The sequence below is a fragment of the Semicossyphus pulcher genome, unplaced genomic scaffold, assembly GCF_022749685.1.
Source record: "Semicossyphus pulcher isolate SPU_LCO1_2020_fin unplaced genomic scaffold, fSemPul1.0.p SCAF_5, whole genome shotgun sequence".
Classification (NCBI taxonomy): domain Eukaryota; kingdom Metazoa; phylum Chordata; class Actinopteri; order Labriformes; family Labridae; genus Semicossyphus; species Semicossyphus pulcher.
In genome coordinates this window covers 4,858,559-4,885,960 of record NW_027211726.1, presented here as the reverse complement: position 1 = coordinate 4,885,960, position 27,402 = coordinate 4,858,559, and the positions used below count along the sequence as shown (strand labels likewise).

The following is a 27,402-nucleotide window of genomic DNA, read 5'->3' as shown; positions in this document are numbered from 1 at the left end:
ATGGACAGGATGGAAGGTGTCAGAATGGAACAGAAAAAGGTAGACAACAAAGAAGAAGAGTGAAATACAAGAAGGAAGACAAGCACGTAAAGAGGAGGGTGAAGTCTGATATAAAGAGAGCGGAGGGTTATCTGTGAAGCTGACAAAAGTTCAGACACATAAGAGACTTGAGTTCAAAGAGGGCACACATACAGACCAGTGGGTATGTAAACTAAATAAGGGGCTATAACTGACTGGTTTGATTGTAAACCATAAAATACCATAGCATTTAGTGATTTGAGGCTGAGAATCTTAAGAGAAAAAGGAACTTTAAGAGGAATAAAAAGCTGGTTGAATACTTTGATATCCATCCCTTTCTCTTCTGATCTCCATCAAACATCAACTGATCATGTTGGCAACTATGTTGCTGTATCAAAATAAGCAACTTACTGTCTCCAACCTCAAGTTGCAAGGTTGCAGGGTCTTCTCTAAATATGATGCTGCTGTCATGGCTGCGATGCGCTTCATGGCCCTGAACAGAACACTCATTGTGCCTACTCCCTCTGCTGGCAGCTGCTGGTACTGCGGGGGGCGGCTGCTGCAGTGACACACTTGGCTCAGACATCTGTAACATGGAAAGTGATGCTTAACCTCAATCCCATTAGTATTACTCTATTTATACATGTCAGGGAGTGCAAACGTGTGTTTTACAACCTATTTAACACTACTTGCTTTAAAGGAATGGAGAAGTTAGATGGATAAAGTGGGAATAATTCTCATCTCATAGAAAACACAAAATCAAGGTGGTGTATGACTCTGGGGGGTCTGTAACTTGGCCAATCACATAGACCGAAGAGGGAAAACATCACTGTATGGCCTTTTTAAATATAAACTGCTGATGGCCAATGACCTGAAGGCCTAACCCACAGTTCAATAAAGGTTACTACACAAGAATAGTTGCTTAAAATCTGTACACCTCCTGTTAAAGCCCGTCATTATTGTTTGCAGAATTGTTTCCACCTTCCAAGCTTAAAATTTGGCATGAAGTTGAACAAACAAATAAAAATTATTCATGTTTTAAGTAAGGTAAGTTCTGAGCATCGTTTAAGGCCTTGAATAGTGAGCAGGGCCTTTACAGTCTAGCTACTGTAGGCCAGGAGGAAGAGGATCTACCCTGGATCCTGCTCTGCACAGACTGCCAGAGATGAGGGAGGAGAAAGACTGAAGGAGGTAGGAGGAGTGATGGAAAAATAGAAAGAGTGAGAGAGAGAGAGTGGGCACTAACTACATGGCTGCACAGCTACAACCCCATTATACATTCCTATACGTCTTAACATTTTAATATGTGGTAGAGGGATTATAGCCACCAGTGTGAAGTTTACCTATAAAATGTTGTGATCTCAGTTCTGCTGCTTCCTTGTTGGCAGAGTTGCGTAAAGTAGGGGCGGAGGCAAGACAGGGCAACCTCACCCCCCCAGCAGCTCTGATGGAGGGAGAGGGAGGGAGGGAGGAGGTGGGACGACAGGAGGCCATGGTTGTTGAAACTTGGACGCCGACGAGAGGTCAGTGCTCCCTCTAGAGGTGGAACGATGGGAGTGCGGTGCCAGTGGTCACCTGGGGCCCTTGGGTCCTGCTGGACTGAGGAGTGTACCATCATCTCTCCAGGTCGCAGTGGGAGCAGAGTTGGGACGTTCCATTTCATGAGCAGCATGTGGGTGTTTAATGAGGAGCCTAAAGGAAATGAGTGCACTCTGGTAATGTTAACCCACAGAAAAAACTGTAATTTAAAGTCATTTTCATCTACATCTTGGGATTTCTGATACTATCTGGAATAACTATGTCAGATAATAAAATACTTAAAATATGAGTCTTTTAAATAAATGAAAAACACTCCACTTACAGTATTAAAACTTTTACTCGGACATCATACAACAAACAGAAACAGGATTCAGAATTAATGACTGAAAAAATTATTCATATTTTTTTTTCTTCTTTCAATCCCGAAGCACACAATAGTCAATCAGCTCCACGTGAACAAAGGAATATGATACAAACAGGACAAAGAACAGACACAAGAGAAAGACAGAAAAAAATCAAAACAAGAGTGACAGATTCCATTCGGATTTTACAGTTCTTGTATTTGTTTAATACTTTGTAATAAACAAAAGATGAATAGCATAATCGGAGAAGAGAGAGACAGGAAACAAGACAAAGAAACAGTGTGTGAATTTTTTTTATGTGAAGAGTAAACAATTAAGGAAGATTCTAGATCTACTGTAAAATAGTTTTTTTTTATTCTCGACCGCAAAAATGAAAACCTGATCCGAGTTCTTTAAGTCCCTGCTCTTCTTTCTCTGACCTACACTTCTCACTTTCTCCAACCTTTACCCCTAAAAAACAACCTCCTATATAAAGAGGGCAGTCATAATTAGTTGTCCTTCTAATCAAGTTCATTCAATGTAACCAGATTCTGCTCAGAGGTGCTTCCTGCAAAACAGACCTGTGGATTGTAGTGGCCTTTGCACTGTGTCCAGGATTATAGCCACAGTTTGTCCTTCATAATCTCAAACAGATTCTGAAGGTTTTGTTTATATCGTTGCCTAAATCCAGGTGTGACTCGAAACACAGTAAACGGAAAACAGGTTGCAGTTAACCCGGTGGCAGAAAACACCCAACCAAATGTAACTGAAGAAGAGCAGGTGCAGGGCTAGGCTAGGCATGCCCTGCTAAATCATTCCTTATTTGCATTTAATTCATAGATGCATGTCCCTGTGTCTCGGAAACCAAAGTAGACGTTTTCAGGTCGGGGCACCCTAAAAAAGCACCAATGCACAGCTTGAGCACCCAGAGGGGACCACACACTGGTCTACTCCTCTCTCCAGTGACCAGTCGTCCCCTCTCTACACGAGCTGTCATTCCATTCCTATTAGGGCCCCTCTTTAGTATGTACTACACAGGCCAAGGTTAGTGCACACTGTCTAGTGTGATGCACAATGATCACAACATACATGAAAAAACAAGCGCTGGGTACTGAGTGGCCCTACATTTAAAACAGCCTCATCCACAAACAGCTTGGCAGTGATAAATAAACCGGTGAAGTTGTTTTCAAGGCTGCACAGCACACACTGCCTCATTGATCATGACGGGATGGGCCTTGGCTCCAGGGGGCCTGTGTTAAAAGGTAAAAATGGCACCCTGATACCTCATCTATACATGATGATCAATTTTTCAGTCACAGCCTGCGATCCATTTCAAAAAAAGCATATTTAATCAATGTCTTTATTTTCAAAAAACGAGTAATTCCAAAATGTAACAAAGATGGCGACAACAATACTGCTACACAGTCAAAAGGTCACAGCATGCGTCTGCCTTGAGTGCACACGGTTGCAACGACAAACATTTGTGGGCAGTGCGGTGCGATCCAGCGGTCTCCCATGGCGACCCCAGATCGTCGCTGCTCTGCCGTCAAGTAAAGTAAGCAAAGAGGGACACACGGCACTGAATCCCTTCCTTACAGCTCTCCAATGCTTGTCCCACGAAAAGCTTCACATCCTTTTCAAACAGTCCAAGAATCATAGGTATATTTTACAAGTCCATTCCAATGCAAAGCCCGGTAATTTTCAGCCCACATTGGTGAGTGTATAAGCATTTAACTTTAAAGTAAAGCAGTGGAGACAGGGCAAAGTCAAGAACAGAGGAGGATGGGTTGTGTTGATAAAGCATCGGGTCAACAAACCAGTGAATCACCCCTCCAGCCTAGCTCCTTTTCCTCTGTGCAACCTTTCATTATTTTGCTCAACAAATCATTAAACAGCGCTCAGCACATCACAGCCAAAGCTATAGTATCTGTCAGTCAAAAGGCATAGCTGCAGACAGATTCCTCACACATGTGCATTAAAGCATACACATGTGGCCACACATACCCTATAACAAATGCTCAAAAAAACTGAAACACCACCAGCCGTTGCTAAAACTGTAGGCAAAGCTTAAAGTGGTTTAGCATACAGAGCCTGCACTGACTGTATACTTTTTTATTTGCTTACTGTATCTGTATATCATCCTCTAAATGACCTAAGCTCATAGCGTATGTAAAGACCTATAGAAATGGCATTGCAAAACTCAAATGCATTGCTGTTATATGGAGGGATGGGAATTCTAGATAATTTCACTGCCAATCAATATCAACGTTTGTAACAGACAAGGCTAAAACACACAAATACCAGGAACACAATGCACATATTGCATGAAAATTGTTTAACAATGTAATCACAATATGAATACCCTATACAACTTGCATAATTTATCTTTTTGATAAGTACTTTTAGTGTCAACTAGTGGATCCTCCAGCACTTGACTGATTGTGTAATCATTCCCATCCCCAGCTATAAGCATGGTGCAGTAGCAGCAGGCTAAAACAATCGACAAAGGAAGCTCCAAAAACAAGAAAGCTGCAGAGAACGCTGCTGAGATGCCAACCAAACAGATTCTTCACTAAAGCACACATCCTAAAGTTGGCAAACTCTCTTAGGGAAGAGAGAGAAAACTCATTCTGAGTTGCACTCACAAACGTCATTCCACAGCCCGACTGACTCAGGATAGCTGAGCTCCAATCCAGACTGCTGATCTCAAAGCCTGATAGCTATAAAATAATTTTTAAACAAGTCTCAAAACTCAGACTGCTAGTATTATCTCATCTGCAGCAACTCAAGCCGCTAAAGCACTGAAACCATAATCCAACATATACAGTACAAGAAAGCTGGCAGATGTTGGTGCTTGTCACCTACAACACCAGCCTGCCACCACCTTGCTTGTCTTTGCAAACTAACACCAAAATGACGAAGCAGGGGTGCACGAGGGTCTGACTTTTTTCTTCTGGAGACTGCTTTGTTGATTTGGCTGTATGCATGGATGGAGAGAAATTGAAACAACACCAAAGTCTAAAGTTAGACCAACTTTCTGACATGTTAAACAAAACCACCTGTCTTACAGGTCATCTAACTGCCAGCCTCTAAGTCCACATCACATGGGGGAGGCCAAGGATCCTCTCTGAGAAGATTTATTTGGACTATTTGCAGGGCAGGAAGCTCATTGCTCATTCTGGTCAAAGAAGCTGATGGATTCAACAGCTACTTCATTGCTTCCACCAGCCCAACTGCTCTCTAAAATATAAAAGACACTGGCTGTGTCTGGTTGAATACAAAGACTTAGCAGTAACAGCCCAAATGTGCAAGCACTTAGCTGGTGTTCATTTTCCATAGTTGGGGCATTGCAATAAAAAATGGGGTCATAAAAACCAAAAAGAAATAAAATCTACATGGGGAATCTACATCTTAAGCAGACCTGTTGAGAGAGTGGAGAATGGCTTTCTGATTTGTCTGTGAACTTGCATACTGTGTTTGCATTGATGAACATGTGCAAGTCTTAAACTAAAAGACCATATTAGTTATTTAGCACCTGGTAGAGGACAGCTGTATCTCTTCCCTGTAAAATGACACTGCAAAATGTAGGTTTCTAATTTGTGTTAAATGTGGTAACTAATAAGAAAGCTAAGTATCTCAGACTGCCAACTCTTTTAAACACTTTAAGTAACAAAAATTCTTTGTGTAAATAAAATAAATCTTTATATGTACCCCAGTATTGCTCGTCTTTGAGCGTTTGTTCGGTTTCATTCATAGTTGACTTTTTTATCTCCTGATCACGTGATAGCTGCATTTTATCTTTCACTGCAATGCTCAGATTCAGTTGCCAAACAAATTTCAATCACAGTAAATGTCAAGTGCCATTGTCAATAAAATCCAGCCAATCAATAACCAAATACAACAGGAAACATTGGCAGAAGTTGGTGCAAAAGCAGCACTGAGGTGTGGTTTGGCCCTGGGCTCAACAATTCAATGGTGATGTCATTACACGGGAATCAAGTCTAATGTTGACTCGACGGCAAAAAATAGAGCTTTAAAATTTGTTTGTTGGAGCCACATTTTTCACTTTCACATGAGCGTGAACAGGCCTTTGTTTGTGCATGACTCCTGTGTTTTATTCTATTATTTACATCTACTATACAAAAGTGGCAAGCATTGAGCCAACAATACACACTGAATAAAGCCGCAGGTAGCAGGTGTAGGATTTCCATTATATAACACTGAGTCATTTTATTATTGCATTAAAATAACAAAGAATAAGTGCTTTGTAATTCAAACACCGCTTCATTGATTACCAATCTACATAACAGCCAGTAATTCATCCATGAGCAGAGGGCTGCAGAAGTTTTGCAGATAAGACTTTATACTGACTATAAGTGAAATTAAATGTTCTGCTGCCGATTTTGGCGTGGCACTAAAATTCATCTCTTGCACCTCATTTTACAGAGAGGACAGAGTCCTGCTGGGCAGAGCGTTAGAATCTCACTCACTGATTCACTTTAAAGTCTGACTAAGCAGTGCACTACCTAACTCAGATGGAGCGATCCCGCAACAGTTCAAAGAGCGCAGAAATGATTATTTTGTCTTTCAAAGGTGGTACAGAGAAGATATCTGTAATAAAGAGCAACCTTTCAAGAATAATAGACCTTTAGTTGCACTTGGTGTTAGGACAGCCTCATATAGCTGCCTCCTAGCAATGTTTTTAACCATTCTACTAATGGTTAGTGTTTATCCCTAAACACATATTACAATCTGTAAAGGAAGAAGCCAATTATTTATATAATGAGAAAATCCTACACATAGTACCTTCAAGGTCATCTTAGGTTGTCTGAGAATAGATGGTCATTTCTAGGAAACGGGAACATGTACACAGTTACAACTCACAAAAGTGCATTAATGACCACCAGCAAAGGGAATATCGAGGGAAGGGAAGTTAGAGACAAATACCATTTTTTTTTTTTTTGCAGGAAGCTGTACTTTCTGTGAGCCTCAAGCTGTTTAAAATGCCAACCAACTGCCAAAGTAGATAAAAGGATAAAATTAAAACTAGGAAAAAAAAAAATTCAAGTCATTCTTCTTGTCTTACAAAGCCCGCTGTGCGCATCATGGTGGGAGGGACAAAGTTCGTCTGTTCAACAAAGTTCTCCCACCCCCCTTTTCCTGGATTTCAATGCCTTGGAAAAAGCTCTCATTTCATGAGTACAGTACTTCAAAATAGAAACTCAAATAAGTTTCAGCATGAGAATTCAAGAAAGCATAAAATATTTCAATGTTTACCAGATTGGATGACCTCAGGGGAAGGTGTGTCTGCCTGTCTGTGATAGGTCACCTCCTGCCCGATAAGAAGTGAATTTGTTTTGATGGTGGACAGTTGATTGAAATGCTACGCACCTGATTTTAAGCTAAAACCATACATGAATAACTAACGGACTACTGATGAATATAATATACAGAGGTGCATCTAGCAGTGTAACTAAGTTACCCAAGTGAAAACAGGGGAAGTATATCAGTTACGCAGAAGCAAAAACCCACTGTGAGATGAAGACGTGAAAACTGAAGGCTAAATCAAAATTAAGACGTGAACTGAATATGTGTGATTAAAAGGGGATGTATTCCATGAGTCAAAACCTCTGTTGTGGCAAACAGAATATGGAAAATGATGTTGAAAATGTGTGCGTGTGTATTGGCATATTGTTCATTCATAGCCATATTATTATTGTATTAGTTGTGTTGTATGTAAAGTCATGTATGCAACTAAGATCTGCTTGAGCATGTGTGTATAGTTAAGTCGGTGACAGGGAATATGTGTGTATTTCTCTGTGTGTGTAAGTGTGACAGCCGGTACATTGAAACCAGCAGGTGCTGCAGTTAAGTGAGGCTCAATGAGAAGAGCCAACGACCCAACATGGGGTGATGTGTTGGTAATCCTGGTGTGCATCGGGTCCTGACCGGACCGAACCTGGCTCCCCTAGGTTAGCTGGTGAGGCGCCTCAAGCATCTCCATCAGGAAGGTGTCGATGGGCGTGTCACCGATCAGTTTAAAGAAGAACAGGTGCTCCAGGCACTTCAAACCTATGGAGCGCAGTGCTGGGAGTCGGAGGAGGAGCTTCGCAAACCTGGAAGATGAAGAAAAGAACGAGAAGGACAGTAGAGTGAGAAATTACCATCAATCTATCTTTGTGGTATTCTACAAAAGAGAATTCAAGTGGGTTGGGATACATGCTGCAAAGCTGCACTATACATCACAATATCTAATCATAATGAGCTAAAAATATTTTAAAGCACTGGGCCTCATGCAGCAACAGTGTCTTAAATTTCTCCTAATTTTCTGCTAAGAGAAATAATAAGAGAAGTCAACTAACGTTCTTAACCATACCAATCTGCTCTCACCCAGGAGAGCTGAATGATCCCACTTGATCTCAAACTGGAGGCACATGGTTGATTTTTTGTAATTAGCATAGGTAATGCCCCATAATCACTATATAAGAGCAGGTGCATGTTGTGCCGTGTGCAAATCCGGCGCAACGAAAAGAAGATATGCCACCGAAGAAAGGTAGAAAGAAGAAGAACTACAGCAGTCGCAAAATCGAAGTATTTAAAAATCAAGTAAACATGATCTTCCAGAGCGTGAGCAGTAGCGTTACCGGTACATCAAAAATGCAGCAATGGCAAAAGATCTGCGATGCTGTGAATGCTGTGTCAGGGGAGGGACGCTTGGTTACTGAAATAAAAAATAAGTGGTTACATATGAAGATGGAAGCGATCTCTAAAAATGCGCTGTCTGCGTAAGGCCTGGATGGCCAAAGCATCTAATAGCAGTATGTAAGCCATTCAAAAGTAGAAAGCACACAAGCATCAAAGGGTTTTTATAGTCATAATTAGGATCAATTGACCAATAGTATGTTTTTAGCCCAAAAATGTATCCTTATAATTCCCCTAAAAACATATTACAATCTAAATTTGATTTTATGATGCATTTTTTATGTTATGTTTATGTATGTTATATTTTGTATGTGGACTTTGAAAACTGGAGGTTTTTTGGTAAGAGTGCTCTCCACCAATCGTACATTTTTCTCTTACCTAAGAGAAGAGCAAAAATAAGAAAACATTGATGAATCCCGTAAATCAATGGGTACGAGCAAAATAAGAAAAAATCGTGGATAAGATCAAAAACAAGAGAAAATTTGTTCGTATATCGCTTCTTGCATGAGGCCCACTGACTCCTGCGTAATATGTCACAACCAACAACCCCACCTCTTACTTTTCAGTGTTACAGCCTACCTGCCCTGCTGATCCGGATATTTCTGTTTGCAGTAAGACTCGAGAGATGCGTACACCCTCTCTCTCAGGAGCTCCACCTCACTGGGGTTGGACAAACCCTTGGCATCTTTAAGTAAAAACACAGAACACTTCAATTATCTTGAAAAACAAATGAAATATATAATCCAATTTTAAAATTCCTTCAATTTCACACTCCACTTGATGACATTTCCCCCCTGATTTTCCACCTTCCACCTGTCTATGTACCTGGGTTGAAGAGGATGATGGCTCGAAGGCAGCCCAGCTCTGTCTTGTCCATTTGCATATCTCTCATCTTGCTTACTAGCTCTGTCAAAACCCTGCAGAGAGGACAGGAGAGGAGAGTACAGGAGATTTGCAGGAAGAAATCCCCGTTGGAGAGAGGAGGACAATGCCAGATTAGGAGAGAGAGAAGACATAAATGGGAGAAAAAGAGATAAGAAAAAAAAGAGAGCAGGAAAGCAATAAAAACAAGGGGAAGAAATGGAGGGAATAACAGAGTAAGAACAACTGAGAGGGACCAGATTCCATTATCACATCGTTATTAATAGTTACGTCTCAATGTATTGACTTTATTTCCAAACAAGTTAGTGCATGGCTGAACTGCTGGTTCTGCAGGGGGAAAAAACACAAGTTAAAACTGGCCCGGGGGAAAAGTGCTGCAACCAAATGATGCTAAGGTTTGGCTGTGACTGACTCTGCTTTTTATTCTTGATTATGTTTAATTCTACACCGATGACTACGAGGAGGTAAGACCATGCGTCAGTCAGGGTTCAACGGCTTCACACGGATCTTAATTCTCCAAGCCCTAACACACTCATGCTTCAGAAACATGGTCAAACCCTCAGAAATAAATGACTACACCAAAGTTATTGACTTTTAATGACATTTCAGGCATTGCTTAATGTAATTTAAGGATTCAAACCCAGCTCATGTTGGAGTGGGCCGCAGGTTGGGTCAAAATCTTCAATTTTCTAACGTGGTTTTACATCAGATGTTAAATTCTGACGTTTGTTTTTTTTAGAAAGAAAAGAGGCGATTAAAAATCTTGAAACTTCAGAATATAAGTTACTGTTATTCAAAATGACTAAACAAAAATAAAATAAATACAGACTACTATTCTACAGACTTCCCAGCATATCAACATCTTTTCAATCAAATGTTTAATGCGTAGTGCAATAATACAATGAATAAAAGGCTTGGTTTGGACAATAGGTGCATACTCAAACTTTTATAACTGCGGCTGTTGTCCTGCAAGGAATATGATGTGAAGATGAAAGAGGACTATGCAGACCAGAGGGTGAGGGTAAAGAAGTAAAACGTTAGTTTGCAACTCCATCATCCATCAAAATAAGGACACCTGTTTTTAATGATGTGGACAAATTTTATCAGACACTGTGCTAGCCTAGAATAAAGTCCAATTAAAGTTGTACACACAAAGCACAATAAATAAATGTTTAAGTGATATTTAGTTGAGAAAATGGAGGAAAAGAGGAGCCATTATTGCTGCAAATCCAGAGTGTATATGTTATTAGTGTAATAAAACAGGCAACGACTACTTTAAAGATACAATCTCGAAGATTTCAGTTTCTTGCTTTTGGAGCACACTTCCCAATTGTCTACGGCCGGCTCCCTTTGTTATGGTTTAAACTCTTGATTTTCCTTTAGCCTGTTTGCCTCCATCTGACAGTCAAATTTGTTTCTTTATCTTTGGATTTTCACTTCTTGTTGTAGTTGTATCTGTAGTCATCCATCTTTTCTTCGTTTGTTCAGCCATAGTAGATTACCGTTTACTCGCAACACTCGCAGAGACTGAAAAAGCAGCCACTTAGCTGCGCCTACCCTCTATGGCAGACCAACCACTGCTGGCTGATGGAAAACGCGTCACTAACTGGGCGCCGCTTGTGATATTTTCTGCAAAAGTCGCACCAGACACCCGGTCCGTAATACTGCAAATGCAAAGGCTTTCATCAGTGGGCCATAGGCTCAATCACCATTATGTCGATAGATTCGACGATAGTGACTTAAAAGACATTTACAGGAACATCTTCGAGATTATACCTTTAAAAATCATCAGTTAATCATGACATTTGAAAACAAGCATCTGAACTGGCTGTGCATAACCGTGTCCTGCAAGACAGTATTTTGTCAAATAATTATGTCCCACCATTAATTCCCTGGGAAAGCTGGTGACTCAAAGCCAACCAACACATTTTGATTTGCTCATTATGGTCTGGCAACAATATGGCTCAACAAGCATTGGATTCGGTAATAAGAGGCGTCGTCAATAGGCAAAAGATGAAAAGTGTTCTGCAGGCGATTGGCCGAGGCTTGTAGCAGTCAAAGCCGCAACCAAATATGGTGCTGGATTCAAAATTCAAAATGCAGTGCTGCTCTTTGTCATATGATTGGGTAAATGCTTCTCAGTGGATTTTGTTCAATGTAATTTCTCACATTGAAAACCGTTGGCTTCTGCAAAGCTGTGAAAAAACCTGAAAGCAGTGACCATAAAGCTTTTGTTCTGTGTTTGTGTCAACGCTGACTCAAGAGGAGGGGTTTAAGAAAAGTGTTTGTGTAGTGGAGTAATTACCTGTCAAATATGGCCCCAACCTCGGCATTGTGCGCCCTGTGTATTCAATCACAATGTGTTATTACAATGTCATTACACAGTTACATTGCTATTACAGAATTGTGTCTGTTTTCTGAGTCCTTCAGCTGTACAGACAGTCGGTGCATTAATATTATTTCATATTGCAAAACTCTAGTGTTAAAAAATGCTTTTTGGTACATTTAATAGAATAGTATGCATTGAGAATGTCCACATTTTTTGTGTGTCTGGATTAAATGTTGGTTTATTTTGTACCTGAATCCAAACACTGTTATTGCCAAATGTGGAACTCTGATAAAGATTTGATCATTTATTTCTAAATGTTATTTCTTAAAGTTTACATAACTATTTTCAAATGTATTTAAATAAGTAGGAAGGAGGTTGTGATAAATCGTAAGAGGAAAATTCATAGTGCATACAGCAGAAAACAATTAGTACACATGAAACTGTCCAAAAGAGAAAACTATTAACCCTCAAATTTCAAAAAGGTGTTCATAGCTAAGCATCATAAAAAGTTACTTAAAGTCCATCTGAAATTGCATTTTCTTTACTGGCTAGAACTTGCACTCAGTTTGTGCTCTGTAGATAACTCGTCTGCCATTTACCTTGAGAAAAAAAATCTGAAACTGTGAGAAGTCATATTTTAACAGACCTTCACCTTGAGCCAGATAGCAGGCTTCTTTTCAACACAAGAGTCACAGACCTTAAACAAAGATTAACTTTACGGCTAAAATCTCCTTCCTATCTAACTTTAAACAGAAAACACATCTTGTTCTGCACTTTAGCGTGTTGAGCTAACCACCAAACAAACATGAACCAGGGAAAAAAGCACCGCTAACATCAGTTAGCTGCTCAAAGGTACAAGATCATACAATGTATAAACAAACCTGAAACTGTCACTTCTGTTGGGCAGATGCTGGTGTGGTCCTAACATATAAAGACCACTAACAACAAACACTGTCCACCCATGACATTGAGGCGACAGTGAACGTTTTTTATTTGTATTTTGACTCTTGATGCCCACACTGTGGCAACGTGACAGCTGCTGTCAATCAAAAACACAGGCCGCCCCTCCAGTCAACTGAAAAGCAGCACTTTTTCTTTTTAACATTACAAACACTTTTAACATCGAACACGTGACTAAATGTGATTTCAGTTGGACTTTAAGCAAGTTTTAGTAAACCTATTGTATCAAAAATAGAGGCTAAAAGTGCAAAACACAACTTTTAAGAAAACAAATTTACACACTTAACAGAAACAAAGAAATCAGCAACTCATAAATTAACAACACAGAAAACACAACATTTCAGAAGAAAAGAGGTATGTACTTTGTCATTCCTATGGCTGATTGGATGGCTACCTTGGCATTCACATAAAGTATGTAGAAAAAGGGCAAAGTGCACTTGACTTTTTCTGCATGATTGTATAGGTTGCTCGTGGATTTACACAGTCCCCTGCTTAAAATAACAAAAAAAGTAGGTAGCCATCTTTTCCACTTAGTGAAATGTTTGCTGAAATTGTGTGTTTTCTCTTTTGTCACTTTATGTTGAGAAGGTTATTTTCTCTGTTGTGTAGTTGTGTTTTTCTTCAAAAATTGTTTTGTTAAAGGTTGCAGTGTTTTGCACTTCAGGGCCAATATTTAAAAGCTCATCACAACGAATGCATTACAAAGAAATGACATTTTTATTATTACATCCTCCTTTTTAAAATATGTTTCAGTAGCTTCAAACAGACACTGATGCGAAGCTGAAACAAAAGCCTGCTGCTAGAAGAGAGCAGTGCCATGAGAAAATAAAAAACAATCAGAAAACAATCACTGAGCCATTTACCACGAGTCCAGTTAGCTTGTGTTAAACCTGACTAGATTTAGAAGCAAAATGAACCCTTTTTAACAATGTAATTACTGTGTAATTAACAGTGAATTGACACGTTGTAAAGTAGTTGGGGTCTTAGAAAATTGAGATTTAGATTTTTTTGACGGGTCATGAACAAAAGCTTGAAGCAGTGACACTTTATTAAATCCTGATTATGTAATACATAACTGCATTATGCATCCCACTATCACATGAACCAGCACAGTATTAAGCCTGATGTATACTTGTGCACTGGTGGGTCAGTGTAGCTGGCAATTACACCGCCAAAACCATTGTTGGCCGTGTGGTCTCTATGCCAATATGTTGAGCTTTGTAGGGCTTTTATATGTTACTTAAAAAAATGGAGTTGGAGCTATTTGATGTTAAACAATAGTCACTTATACTAAACTTAGTGTAGTGCAGAAAATATGCACACCCAATTCATCTATAGACATTGACACTTAGCTTTATGCATTAGCCAACATGCTGTAGCAGCTAGCTACAACCTAGCATCAACGACAGTGTCTTTCGTAGCTTCAGTTAGACCTATGAAGACAAATCACAGCTGTCGCCCTACACGCCACTGTGATGTGTTGTTACATTTCTCAGGAGACTTAAAGCTACCTGTAGGCTCTGCCCACGGTTATGACATACCCTCACCTTAAACAGAAGTATAACTCAGGCTTTAACATCTCAGTCTAATAACATATTGGAAGAACAGTTAACTTCTACCATTAAGAAAAACGATATTTTATTTAATTTCTCTCAGTATTAACCTGTTGATGGTTGATGCAATAGTGCAGAAGGCTGAAGAGGCCATGATTTTAAGAATTTTTGGTTTTTCAGGAATCATGAAATAAGTATTTTAAGATCTCGAAAAACTTTTATGTCAAGACGAGATCACTCAACAACTATTCTGGGGTCAGCAGAAAAGAAACCTACAAATCAATGGCCTCTAAAGAGTTCTGCAAAATAATGGGATTTAAACTATTCATTACGTATTTTTAAAGTGCTTTAAGGGACATTCTTATGATCTGTTCACAAGTTAGTATTGTACATTAGCCAGCCATCATAACATTATCAAATGCTGCAATATGTGCTATGCCACTGAGTGTGTGTATATGTGCGTGCATGCATGTCTAAGGGTAAGCATTAGTCACCAGCCTCCGCAGCATGCGCTGTCACCCTACAGGCAGTGCTACAGAAGCAAAATCTCTCAGCCAATCACAGCCAACGCAGAACACAGCAGCTGCAGCCAGATAAAAGATGAAGACGCAAAAATCTTAACTTTTACCCAAGTCACTGATGCAGCTAAACCTGAATAAGATCAATGTTTAGATTACAAAACACTGTGACTGAGAAACCATCTTCGAGGATAAATAAAGGAAAGCGCTCTTTCTCGCTTCAGCTAGCTTTCAGCACTGATGTGGATTAACCAGGGGAATTTAAAGGGGGATTGTGCTTCTCAAGGTTGGTCTATTTTAGGCTATGAGTAGGTGGTCCTAATACTGCCTGGAAGCAGATCTATTCTAAGCTATGATCCTACCCACTTCAGATTTCAATGTGGAGTAGAAAGGCTCTCATCACCTAATGCTAAAACTCTCCAGTGAACACAGTATTCATTTTTGTGGCATGTCCTCCCAAGTTTGGCTTCCTAATGTTGGGGAAATGTGGTATATTTGTCATAATGATGCTGTTGCATATATCCACCGGTGTATTACCTGTCGAAGATGGCTCCAACACCTGCACTGTGAGCACTGTTCCTGTGGACATGCAGGCCGGTGGCCAGTAAAATCCCGTCCTTCACCGAGATGGAGCGATGGGAGAACGATGCAATCAGGAGTTCATTCCAGCCTGTTGAAAAGTCGGTGTCTCAATATTTCGTTTGTTTTTTTTGTTTGTTTTTTCATGATTAACTGAGAGAAAAGTGTTGCTTTAAAACTGCAGTTGTACAAATGCTGTATGGGGAGTTGTATGGTGGTTTGACAGTAGATGCTGATGAAGGGGAAACATGTTGCACTGACTGACATTACCTCTACTTAATTTCCCTTTCTTTTCATGCCGTTCAAGTACTTTCAACTCTGAAGCCACTGAATGCAGGTTGGTAAAATGACAGTCTTCAGAGTGCGAGGGTAGAAATGAGTTCACTTCTAGCTATTTAACAATACTGTTTCCACCGCAAAAGCTGCTCATGTGATCCTTTGACTCTTGTGTGATTTTCAAGTCGTCTAGCAAGGCAACATGATTTGTTCTGACATGAAGGAGAAGAGTGAAGTTATAAATGCAGACCAGGAGTTTGCATCCCACATATTAACCCTTAAAATCAGTAAGACTTGAAATTATTAACATAAGGAAAATTAAAGTTTCTATTGCGAAGGAATTTTGGTTTTAAGTTCTAAGTAAGACAACTCAAGTAGACGGTAGCTCAGTCTGTAGGGACTTGGCTTGGGAACTGGAGGGTGGCTGGTTGAAGTCATGGTACAGACCAAACATGGAAATTGGGATTCGTAGCTGGAGAGCTGCCGTGTCATTTCCTGGGCACTGAATCCCCAGCTGCTCGGGGCACGTGTCCATGTGCAGCCCCCTCACTCTGACATCTCGATGTTAATGCATGGCGATAGAGTCCTGTTTGTGCATGTGTGTATTTCGGTCTTATGTGTGTGTAGCATGTTTGTTATAATGACAGAGTGAAAAGATTGAATTTCCCTTTGGGATAATTATGTATAAAAGTATATATAAGTCTAGTTTGTTGGGCAGGAGACTTTGTAACTGTGATTAACTGAGAACTGAGATTTTGTAAAATAAAAGACGAAAAATAATCAAATGTGATGTACTACGTTAGGGTTATTTTAAACCATTTATTAATTGAATTTACAAAATATTAACTGAATTGTGATGTACACAGTCACTGTGTTATATAGTGTAAAACAAGATTTTGTCCATATCGCCCACCCCTAGTGACAATGAACCACAGGTGGTTAATTAAACCTTCCCATGCCTGGCTAAGAGCTTACCTGCACGTAGCAGGATGACCTGGTCATCCAGGGGCAGCTCAGAGAAGTGAGGGATCCTCTTGGCCCACTCCACCAGGGTGAAGAGCTGCTTGTCTGCTGCCTGACAGATGTTGGTAACAGGGTCGTTGGGCTGAAGAAGGCAGATTTAGAGGGTTGTTGGTTATTATTTAATGAAACAAATTCACTTGGAGAAACCAGACTTTTCATACCAACAGGCTGGAGAGATAGCTATACCAAACCTGCAGTTGTCAAACAAATATTAACATTATACATCTGTATAAAAACAGCAAATTTATCAGCTTGAACGTATCCCATATGTCCACTATTTGCAAACTTAATTTGATAATATCACCACAAAGAAAGACAGTTTGTGGTTCTTTTTCACCATCAGACTACTCACAGAGCTGCCGCCTGAACTTCCATCTGCATGAAGCTCTGTCTTCTGCTCTACAGCCATCTCTGCTTCCAAAATCTTCTCCACTGGCATCTCCTCGTTCACCGCACTAGTCGACTCCACCTCGCCCTCTCGCTCCTTATTCCTCTGCCGCTCTTCTTGAACAGCTGCAGGACAAGGGTTTGGGATGGACAGAAGGGAGCACAGACGAAAACAATGAAGGACAAGAAAGGGGAAGAAGGGATGAAGAGTAGGGAGAGCAGGAAGGAGAACATGTAGGTGGGAAAGATGGGTTAAAAGAGGTCAATATGAAAGAATGGAGAAGCAGGAGAGGATAGAGCAGAGGATAGAGAAGCAAAGAGTTTGGGTTGGCAGGAAATGGTAGAAAACATAATACAAGACAAGAAGAGATAGAGAATAAAGGGTGGTGGAGGAAGTAATGACAGAATGGGCAGTGAAGAGGAGAAACGAGGCAGATTGGTGTAGAGCGGGTGGCATACAGAAAGAAAGAGGCAAAAAGAACATGGAAAGGAAGTAAGACCAAATGAACGTGAAAAAATGTGCCGACCAGTGGGAAAGAAAAGAGACACAGATATGTACAATTCATGATAAATTAAAATTCTCTCATGCTGTCTTTCACACTTCTCTCAGGCTCACTACCAAAGGCAAAACTATTATCATTAACTTGTTTTAAGGTGACTTTCAGGAATGTTACTGATGGTAGCAATCTTGGACAGACTGAATCTTTCAGGTGACCAGGTTATTTTTAAAAGAATTCTGTGCAAACAAGGTCTCTCTTTATCTCTAAGAGTACTAGGTGCCTTTAGGTTAATTTAGGTCCAATAAATACAACTCAATGCAATCATACAGCAATTTCCTTTTCCTTAAGGTCTCAAGGAAGCTGTCAGGTAACACATTATAGTTGAGGCATTTTACCAACTTCACTTTTTATACACAAAACTTTAAGTTTAGAGGTTAAAAGTGTATTTAAAGAATTAAATATAAAAACATTTTAAGTTAAATCAATTTATGTCAAAACCTGTCAAGTCTACCACCCACAGACATCAGTAGACACAGACAGGAGGTTAGGTGGGAGGCTTGGTCAACCAATACTATCCCACATTAAGGCAGAAAAATGTGTCTTTGGTTGTATGATTATGATAACTGACAATATCTATTGTCCTTTATTTAAAGGGATGTGAATTTAAAAGGCAAAGAGTCCTACACGGCTCACCGAACACAAACTTCAACAACCTACAACATCCAACTAATAGTTGCATCAAATAACAGAGACCGACACGGTCCAAAAACACACATACAGCACTGGTTTAACCAAAAAATGAATTTTTTAGAGAGGTTTAAGTTAATTTATGAAGACATTTTTGATTAATGGCAGAAACAGACAAAAGAAGCAAAGCAAGAGAAGTTGTCACTATTTAATTTATGATTCAAGGGCCAAATTTTCTTGGGCTGCTGTGTGAAAAAAGCATGTAACAATTGTTTAAATAAGTCTTGACTTTAATCCTCTAAATACCACCATTGATGCATTGGTCACTGTGTCTGTATTTAATATGGAAAAGAGAAAAGCGTAATAGTGGCAGCAGGCTCGCAAAGTGAGCCAGTGACGAAAAGCTTCAAGTTTGGAAGCCAAAACTAGCTTGAAAAATCTGCGAGAAATTCAGTGATTCTTATACATAGAAAAAGACTATTCCTGAACAGAAGTGGTCTGTGTCTAACTGCTGTAACTGTGACCTTATTATGCAGCACCCTGTTGAGAATAAACGATAAGTAACTTTACAGTAAATTAGGATGATTATCTAAAGGAGTGTGCACACTCAGCAAACTTCCCCTGCATCTATAAAGGTTAAAAAAAACATGGGGAAGTAAAACAAGGCTGGCACTGATTCACCTCTGAGTACTGGCAACAAACTATGGAAAACCTTTTAAACTAGCTCCTTCTCATAGATAGGCAATGTAATATCTCGCTCACTCATACAGGCACAAACACACACCCCTCCCTCCCTCTTCTCCTTACATCTGTCGTTCATCTTGGCCACTACAGAAGGAGGGAGGGGGGGAGAGAGAGAACGAGAGGAAACAAAAAGAGGAAGAGAGGGGGAAAGGGGGTTAGTGTTTACAAGGCTTACCCACCCCCATCTCCCTCTCTATCACTCTGTTCTCGTTCTTTCTGTCCTCTACTGTAGGAATATCAATACTGGTACTATCATCTGCTGATGCATTTACTGATATGCATAGAAGCGGTATAAGATCTCATTTTAGATTATGTGTGTAAATAGTTTGGGCTCAGGTTTTAGAGGGTGAGATGGAGAAAGCTGCTGCCTATAATGTTCCTTTCATCGATGTTGTATTGATTATCCATGACAACAGGGAACAAGTAACAACAGTGACCACACAAATGAACAACTTATCAAACATAAAACAAATTAAGATCCAAATACGATAAATGTAGCACCTTAATGTGCTAGAAAAATCAGTCTTACACTCATAACTGATTATGAGAAAGCACAGCACACAGTACAGTTCGCACTTCTCTACTCTGCTAAACTCTAAGAGATTTATAAGCAGATAATCTCAGATTTACTGTCTCAGAATTAGGGATGCACCGATCAGGATTTTTAGAGCCGATATATTAAGTTGTCCTTTAGTTTGCTAAATTAGAAAACTGAGTGCGATCTAGTGTAAGTCATTCATACCACTGTCCTGTTGGTTGAGAGTGTGAATATTAACTATTTATTTTTTATAGTGTGTTAAACGGACTGCCGTCTTTGATCACTGCGGGTCACAGAGCGTTGACGCTGCACCATTGGAGCAGGAGGAGCGCATGCTGCAGGATTGCCTCCTGGTAAAGCGAGTGCTTGCATCCATTGAGTGAATCTTGCCAACTTCTGATCACTTCACTCGGATAAATGTTCCCCGACTTCTAAACTATGTCTTTAGTGATGCTGGTAATTCCAGCAGAGCGTGATACAGCCTCAGAACATGAGACGTTCTCTGTCCGAAGCATAGATGTAAAACGCTATCACTGTGGAAAAACAATCAATAATCTGCTTGTTGTGGTGTAATTTTATGTTACGTGATCGGGTGGAGTGATCGGCAGTTTGAAAGGTGAGCGGCCAATCCTCTAATTAGAGCCCAAATTGGCCGATTTTGATCGCTGTCCGATCGATCGGTGCATCCCTACTGAAAATTGATCTAACCATGTTTTTCAGTGCAAAGACACTTGTAGTACGCAGCATACAGATGGGCTGTAATTCGTAAAATGTGTCAGTTTCCTTTTTTAAAATAAAGCACTGAACCTACATTAATTAAAAGGCACTATATCAGTAAACCAGCACTATCACTGTAAAATTATACATTATGAACTTAAGGAGTGGTAAACTCAATTCCATAAGGAGAGGAGTTTTAAAATCAGATGTTCTGCATTTTGCTTTGATAGCCACATGAAGAAAAAACCTGGTTTATACGGGGACGCCCTATAACACACAGTGCCTACGTGCAAATCTGACTTTTAAATCGTTTGTTATTTCACAACACTGAATCACTGTGGACTAATTGAAGATTTCTGCTACCAATAAAAGCAAGAAGACTAATGTAGTCAGTCAATCAACATGAAACTTTGAACACCTGAACTTCCACGAGCGAATGTAAAATACAAGGGTGTGTGCTATTTTTATTTATTAATGTGCAATATCACTATCTCACTTCTCAACATGTGCAATACTTCTCTTGTATTATTACACCAGGTGGTCCATTTGTTCACTCATTCATGCTGCATACTTGCAGACTTAGTTTGTCATTTGGTCTGCTGTGTATTATCTTATTAGCTCTGTATATATTTTTTAGGATACACTATTTTTTAGGATACGCTTGTTTAGTTACTTATTTTCATATGCCCTTTATTGTAATGTTGCAGTATCCACTTTGCTGCTGTAACACTGTAAATTTCCCCGTTGTGGGACGAATAAAGGATTATCTTATCTTTCTTATCTAAATACTAAAGAGGGCTCAATGTGCAATATTGTTTTCAATACTGGTTCTTATTAAAATGTATTATTATTTTATCTCTGCATCAGTAAGGACAGCCAGTTTCGTTGTACTGTATTTGTGCACTACAATGACAATAAAGGTCTCTCTATCTATTAAGGAGTCACAGTGAAAGCATGAAAAAAATGGTAAAGGGGAATTTCATATTTTTGGGTTCAATACAAGTGACATGAGTTCAACGTCCTATAGAACAAGGGGGCTGCAAAGTATACACAAGTTGTGTTGTATAGTATTTGGCAAAAGAAGGTTGCCATATCTCAAACCTATCTGGAAGGGAGACCTTTAATAAGGTGTCCGGTATTAAAATGTAGTTTTAACAAGAAAACAAAACAAAACAACTTTTTTTTTCAGCCTTGGAAACACAGAGATTAACATTTCAATTATATCACTGGTGAGTGTTACAAGAGTAGGCGCCTAATACTTTTTTTTGTTTCTTAACTACAGTTGGATGCTCTTGAAACCAGATTGGGAGTGGAGATTAAGTTGCTTCAAGTCTAAATCAAAAGCTTATCTTTCTACCCTGAAAGGCTTTCTCTTATCTAAATAGTCTAATCTTTCAGTAACTTAAATTGGCTTTAAAAGCAAAGAAAATTAAAACCTTGTTTGTGTAAAAATGCACGTGGGAAAGGGGTTAACCCTTAATTTTAGGGGTTGGGTGCAGAAGGGGCTGAGAAGCAGCCATCTACAGAGTGCACTGAGGTGCCCCTGCTTGCTTACCTTCTCTCTTCATGCCCATGGCCAGGCACTTCTGGTAACGGCAGTACTGGCAGCGGTTCCTCTGTCTCTTATCAACCATACAGTCTTTGTTGTCCCGACAGGTGTAGGTCAGGTCTTTGCGCACTGTCCGCTTGAAGAAGCCTTTACAGCCCTCACAGCTGTAGACACCATAGTGCTTACCTGAAAGGTGTGAGAAGGAGGAGGTAAAAGAGCCGAAGCAGTAAGACAAATGGGAAGACAAACAATCAAGAAAATAGAGGTGTATTTAAGGAGTCTACTCACCAGAGGATCTGTCGCCACAGATGGAACAGAGCCGCTTCTGAGAAAGCATCGGCCCAGGGCTGTGGCACTGGGCTGACAGCTGTTTCAGGCCCAACGGAGGTTTCACATCATCTGAGCTGCTCACTGCATGAAGCCCTGACATGGACACTGTGGAGTTGATCTGAAACACAGAGGTGAAGGTGAAACCAAATGACATCTTTAAAAGGAATTGTATGTCTTTTAACTTCAGTAAGAGTATAAAGCACGCAACAATAAAGACAATCTTAGATATCTTTAAGAACTCAACTTAAACATGTGATAACTTGTTTTTGTAAAATCATAGCCTGATGTTTTAAGGGGTTTATTTCTACTTTCCACATGTTCCTGTAAGAGAGCTTAAGCCAGTTTCTAGGTGCTCTTGAACAGTTTATACTATTTCGCAAATATTCTCAGAGAAGAAAAATCTTTTGCACACCGGGCATGCATCCTGAAACTGTACCGAAACACTGTGAAAAAAAGCTAAATTCATCTGTAATCAAAGCTACTATAAAACTGGAAAAACTAACTTGTTCAAATAATGTCCCTGAAGTAAAACAGTCATTCCTCACCTGGGGGCTGCTAATGGGGCCGTAGCCCACCGATGGTGTACCGGGTAGGCACGGTGAGCCCAGCGAAGAGCTGATGACGGAAAAGGGGGAGCCGATGCTACTGATGGGACTGTTTACCCCGGCGGTGGTGATGGGAGGCAGGGAGGTCATGGAAGCTGCAGCTGAGGGAACCAGTGGAGGCGAGCGTTGGCCTGATGGAGGGGATGACACAGACGAGCTGTCTGGGCTGCGGGAATCTGATAGAAACAGCAACAGGGAGGATATGCAAAAAGCTGCTGTAAACAATACTGTAGCACTGTTGTGTTTTTTTGTTTGAGGTTTGTTGAGACATGAAACAGCACTCTAAATTCATATAGGCACCATTTATACTAATCCCCAACAGCGTTGGGAACTAATGGTCAACCTTGCCAGGGGAGATAGTGCTGAATCACCAATCCTTTTTACTGCATTATCCATCCAATGCCTGAGATTTTTAAGATGTCCGTTGTTTTATTCATTTATTTTTGTTTATGCAGTGGTTTGTATTCAGTTGGCACTTTCTTCTGCAGCTGGCTGTTTGCTGCATTTTCACTGCTTTAGGCTGTGTGCTTGGTTGTCATCTGATCTAATCTATTTTTCTTGCCTCAAACACACTGGAAACAGTGGCCCATGAAGACCAGCGCTCATAATAACATTTGAATACTTATCAGCTCAACAAATGCAGAGAACCATGCTTTTAAATATTAAATAATAGGACATATATTTTACATCTTATTTTCAGTTGAAGGTATTTTTTCCTCCAAATAAATTTCTCACAGTAGTATAACTCAATCTCTTACATTTAATGCAAGAGGTTCTGACCTTAGGTACATAGAGATGTTCAGACAATCATGTGTGCAATGTGTAGGCCTACTCTTTACCTTCCTGAGCAACCATTCGGTAACAAAGGACACCAAAGCAGTCATAGCAATACAAGGTTATATTAGGATGGAACATGGGTGTTGCTCATCTTCAAGGAGTTTGTTTTTTATCATTAATGCACCATTTAAATCTAGCACAGCACATGCTGCGTGCATATAATGCTGGCATGCTAAAAGGGACTGTGTTCAGACACATAAGATACTTTTTTTAAAATGCACTAAACTTTACAAGAAGGTGGGGTGGTAATTTGGACGACTGACTCTTACTGAGTTCATGATTGTATGCTCTGGCAGACTGGGGGGTTATAGGTCAACTGTACCAGCAGTAAAAAAAGATAGTGTTTTAAAAGCTCACGTAATGTATCATTAGTTTTGGGTAAATCTTTGTTTCGTCAAAGCCATATCTTAGGCCATATAAGCCTGAATTTAGTGTGCAGTTAAATTTTCATAGTTGTTGCCAATATCAACATTAGTTTCTAGATGCAATGTTTGCTAGATATCCATGGTGTTCACAAAATCAGTGCAGTTATTTTCTCACCTCTACTGTCTCCCATGATGGTGGTTGGGGCACAGGGGCAGGCTGGCAGCTACACACCGACGTGTTTCCGTCTCAAACAGCCCGCTATCAAACTCTAGACCGCGGACTGAGGCCCGGGCCGGAGTTGTTTTGGGAAACCAAAAACGGGTCTGAAATTCCAGCACAACAGCTTCGCATAAGATAATTGTGCAGCAAAGACCGTTGAGTCATGAAAATGTAAAACAAAACAAGTGTCACCCTGCTCATCATAAGGTATAGAGCTGTCTGTATGCTTCTTTTAACAAAGATTGTATTTCTTGCATTTTTGGCATTTGATACAACGTTAACGTTTCATCAAGACTGTGTAAAGCATACAGCCCTTCAGCTGATAACAGGGCTGTCTGGTCCTGATGCATTACAGGACAAAGACACCGGTGTATTTAATAAATAAGAAACGATATATTGATGCCGAACACTGACTATTTAATCCTGATTCAACATGATGAAGGAAATGTCCCATCGCAGTATATAGATGGAGCCCAGACAGATGGCAACAAGCTAACGTTAGCCATCGCTTAGCTCGTGAAGTAGCTAACGGTACTAGCTAAAGCTTCAAATGTCTATAAGTGGCTTGTTTTAGCTTCCTTCCATAAATATACATTCATTTCATAATTAATATTACGGCATTGTTTTTAAGGCGGACAATTTGTTGACGTTGAAATCATGCAACGCCTGGTGTTTGGTTGTTTAAACAAGCTAAGCGCTATAGCTACTACATCTATCCTAGCTAGCAAGCTAGTTAGCCGGAACGCATCGCAGGAGAGCCTGGGAACAAGAACACACCCGCCTAGTACAGGTTGTTCCACGTCTATACAATTGTCTTAGTAATAAACTAACTAATTGCATTAAATATATATTTAGTGCAAATAAACAAAGGGTTACTAACGGTTTAGCGGCACAGCTTCCTCGCATGAAAGATGTGGCGACTAGGCCCCGTGTGTGTCTGTTTCTCCCCCCACTTTGCCTCGTAGTCAACCCTCCCTCCCCCTGCAAGGATGAAAACATGATGATGGTGGAGGATTTGGCTTATTGCTCTCTTACAGCTGAACACTGGCTCATAATCATTGCAAAACACTGCGGGCTGACTTCCTTAGGCCAGGGGAAAGATTGGGTGGTCATGTTGAGCCTCACATGCCCCTGAGAGAAGGAGACACATCCAGTGCATGAGGTCAAGAGGTCAAGACAAGTTCACATCAGTGTGTCAGTTGCTGCAAAGGTTATTGTCGGTTACAGGCTCAATGATGGACTTGCTGCATTGGAAAATAAGCCAAGGTTACATTTACTTACTTGTAGTAATGATCAGCTCAGCTTCTATTTTCAAATCAATAATGCAAAATATTGTTCTGTGCTTGTAGGAGTGGCAGGCATGTTTGCTACAGACCTACAGTTACCTCAAAGGTAAGATGCTTATTTTAAAGCCAGTGTGAAATTTGTAGGCGCAGTGATGTTTCAGTGTTAAAGGGTTATTGCACAGGGTTGTTTTCTAACATTATTTGACAAACTGATATGTTCAGAAATATATTGTATTTGATACAAAATCTCATTTGGGTTATGTTATATTGTACTCTAATAAAACTTTTTTCATTGTAAAAACAAATGGACAGTGTTTAAAAAATATGCTTTAAATACAATGTAAACATGATTAACAATTTATATCCTTATAATCCACATTACAATTGCGGCAACACCACAGTTCAAAAGTTTGGAATTGGTTACCACAAAACTTTGATTTGGTAAAAAATTACATGTTATTTTGTATAAAGGGTTTGCAAAAAAAAAGCAACATTTTTTACATGAAGAACACAACGCTATTCAACCATTCAATAGACTAACAATTTTAACCTCTGAGCAACATTAAAATAAGAATATCACAAGTCATCAGCAAAAGCAAATTGAAGCCAGATTTAAAGTGGAACAGGTTAGTATTTCAGAATCATGTTCACAATAACAAGCTGAAATTAACATGTGCGTTGCTATAGCAAATCTATTAATAAAAGTCTGAGGTTAGACCTATTATACAATGCGTTTTTTTTTTGTCACTGCATGGTCAGGTAGACATAAAAAAGAAACTGTATCGGTCCACAGCAGTCCACAGTTTAAACCTATTCAATCCAACCACTGAGATGTCTGCAGAGGACCCACAGATATTAAGAGCCTAATGCAAACATTGTTGTCCTTTAAGCATCAGCTTTTATGGACTGGGCAGCAAATTCAAATCAAAGGGTATTTGCTCTGCTTTTTGACTGCTTTTGACTGCTCCTTCCAAAGTGCAGGACTAACCGACTGAAGAACTCCTTTGTCCCTCATGCCATCAGGCTGTACAACTCCTCACTTAGGGGGAGGAGGTAACAGGGACAGACTCTCTCAACAGCGGTAGCCACTAATTCACCTCACAAAGTTAATAGTAGTTATCTTCTTTTATTCAATAGTAATATTTATTTATTTCTCAAAGGGTCATATGTGCAATAAAAATCTGTCATGTGCAATAATCTCTCACCACAGTGCAATAACCTAATTTAGTTTAATCGAACTAAATACCAGGTCAATTACCCACTGTTTACTTGTACATTTTCTAAGAGTGTATATTTTATATATTTTGTTATCTAATTTTGTACTTTTTATATATATATATATATATATCGATAGATATATATATTTTGATCTTTATTTTTTACCCTCTGTGTGCTGATTCTTTCCTATTGTATTGTACTGTATAAGCTGCTGGAGACTGAATTTCCCAGAGGGAGTCATCCCAAAGGGATCAATAAAGTTGAGTCTAAGTCTGAGTCTAAGTCTATTTGGGGGAAAAAAGGTCAACACTCTTCTCTCCTGTCATCCTCCCAAGTCTCTCCTGCCATGCAACACTTTGGGCACATCCACAAAATGGAAGTTTAAATCGTTTAAATATTCTTTTTTGGGGGCAAAAACGATTTCAAATGTAAAAATACATTTGGTGTGTAAATTTTCTGTTTTTATCCATGTGAAAATAACCATTATTGAACAAAACTTAAATCTAACAGGTGATACTAAACTTGTTATCAAGAAGGAAAAAGAGACAATTTACCCATTAAGGTTTTCATGAAGGAGATGTCCTTTCCACCTGCTGTTAAGAGCTCCAGCAGGTTTTTTATGCTTTATCACCCCCAAGGGGGGCAAAACGGCATTACACAAAACACAAAACTTGTAAACCAAAAATTGTCTTGAATTCT

At 39.7% G+C, this 27,402-nt stretch overlaps 1 protein-coding gene across 5 annotated transcripts; it reads right to left on the bottom strand.

Annotated features, from left to right (window-relative positions):
- Nucleotides 1-1,640: 1,640 nt before the first annotated feature.
- Nucleotides 1,641-25,169, bottom strand: rxrba (retinoid x receptor, beta a). 5 transcript variants are annotated; one of them, XR_011309436.1, is made up of 14 exons: nt 25,080-25,169; nt 24,155-24,303; nt 22,718-22,953; nt 22,131-22,290; nt 21,849-22,028; nt 19,102-19,122; nt 17,073-17,233; nt 16,673-16,802; nt 15,380-15,512; nt 11,788-11,823; nt 9,426-9,517; nt 9,180-9,285; nt 6,705-8,014; nt 1,641-1,710 (listed from the first exon to the last, which is right to left on the bottom strand). XR_011309436.1 is itself a non-coding variant. In XM_069680881.1 (13 exons), exons 2-13 carry the CDS (start codon nt 24,168-24,170, stop codon nt 7,867-7,869), a joined length of 1,419 nt encoding a protein of 472 aa, XP_069536982.1. In that variant the 5' UTR covers nt 24,171-24,303; nt 25,080-25,169; the 3' UTR covers nt 1,876-7,866. The 5 variants fall into 5 exon arrangements, 4 of the variants coding, with proteins under 4 accessions (XP_069536982.1, XP_069536984.1, XP_069536983.1 ...); XM_069680881.1 differs by lacking the exon at nt 1,641-1,710 and having other exon boundaries at nt 1,876-8,014; XM_069680883.1 differs by lacking the exons at nt 1,641-1,710; nt 11,788-11,823 and having other exon boundaries at nt 1,876-8,014.
- Between the last annotated feature and the right edge of the window lie 2,233 nt (nt 25,170-27,402).

Coding starts and splice junctions, on each gene's coding strand:
- rxrba (XM_069680881.1), bottom strand. Junction 22,029..22,130: donor CTGTGGCGACAGATCCTCTG/GTGAGTAGACTC, acceptor CACACCTTTCAG/GTAAGCACTATGGTGTCTAC. Junction 9,518..11,787: donor GTTGGGGCCATATTTGACAG/GTAATTACTCCA, acceptor TCCTCTCTGCAG/GGTTTTGACAGAGCTAGTAA.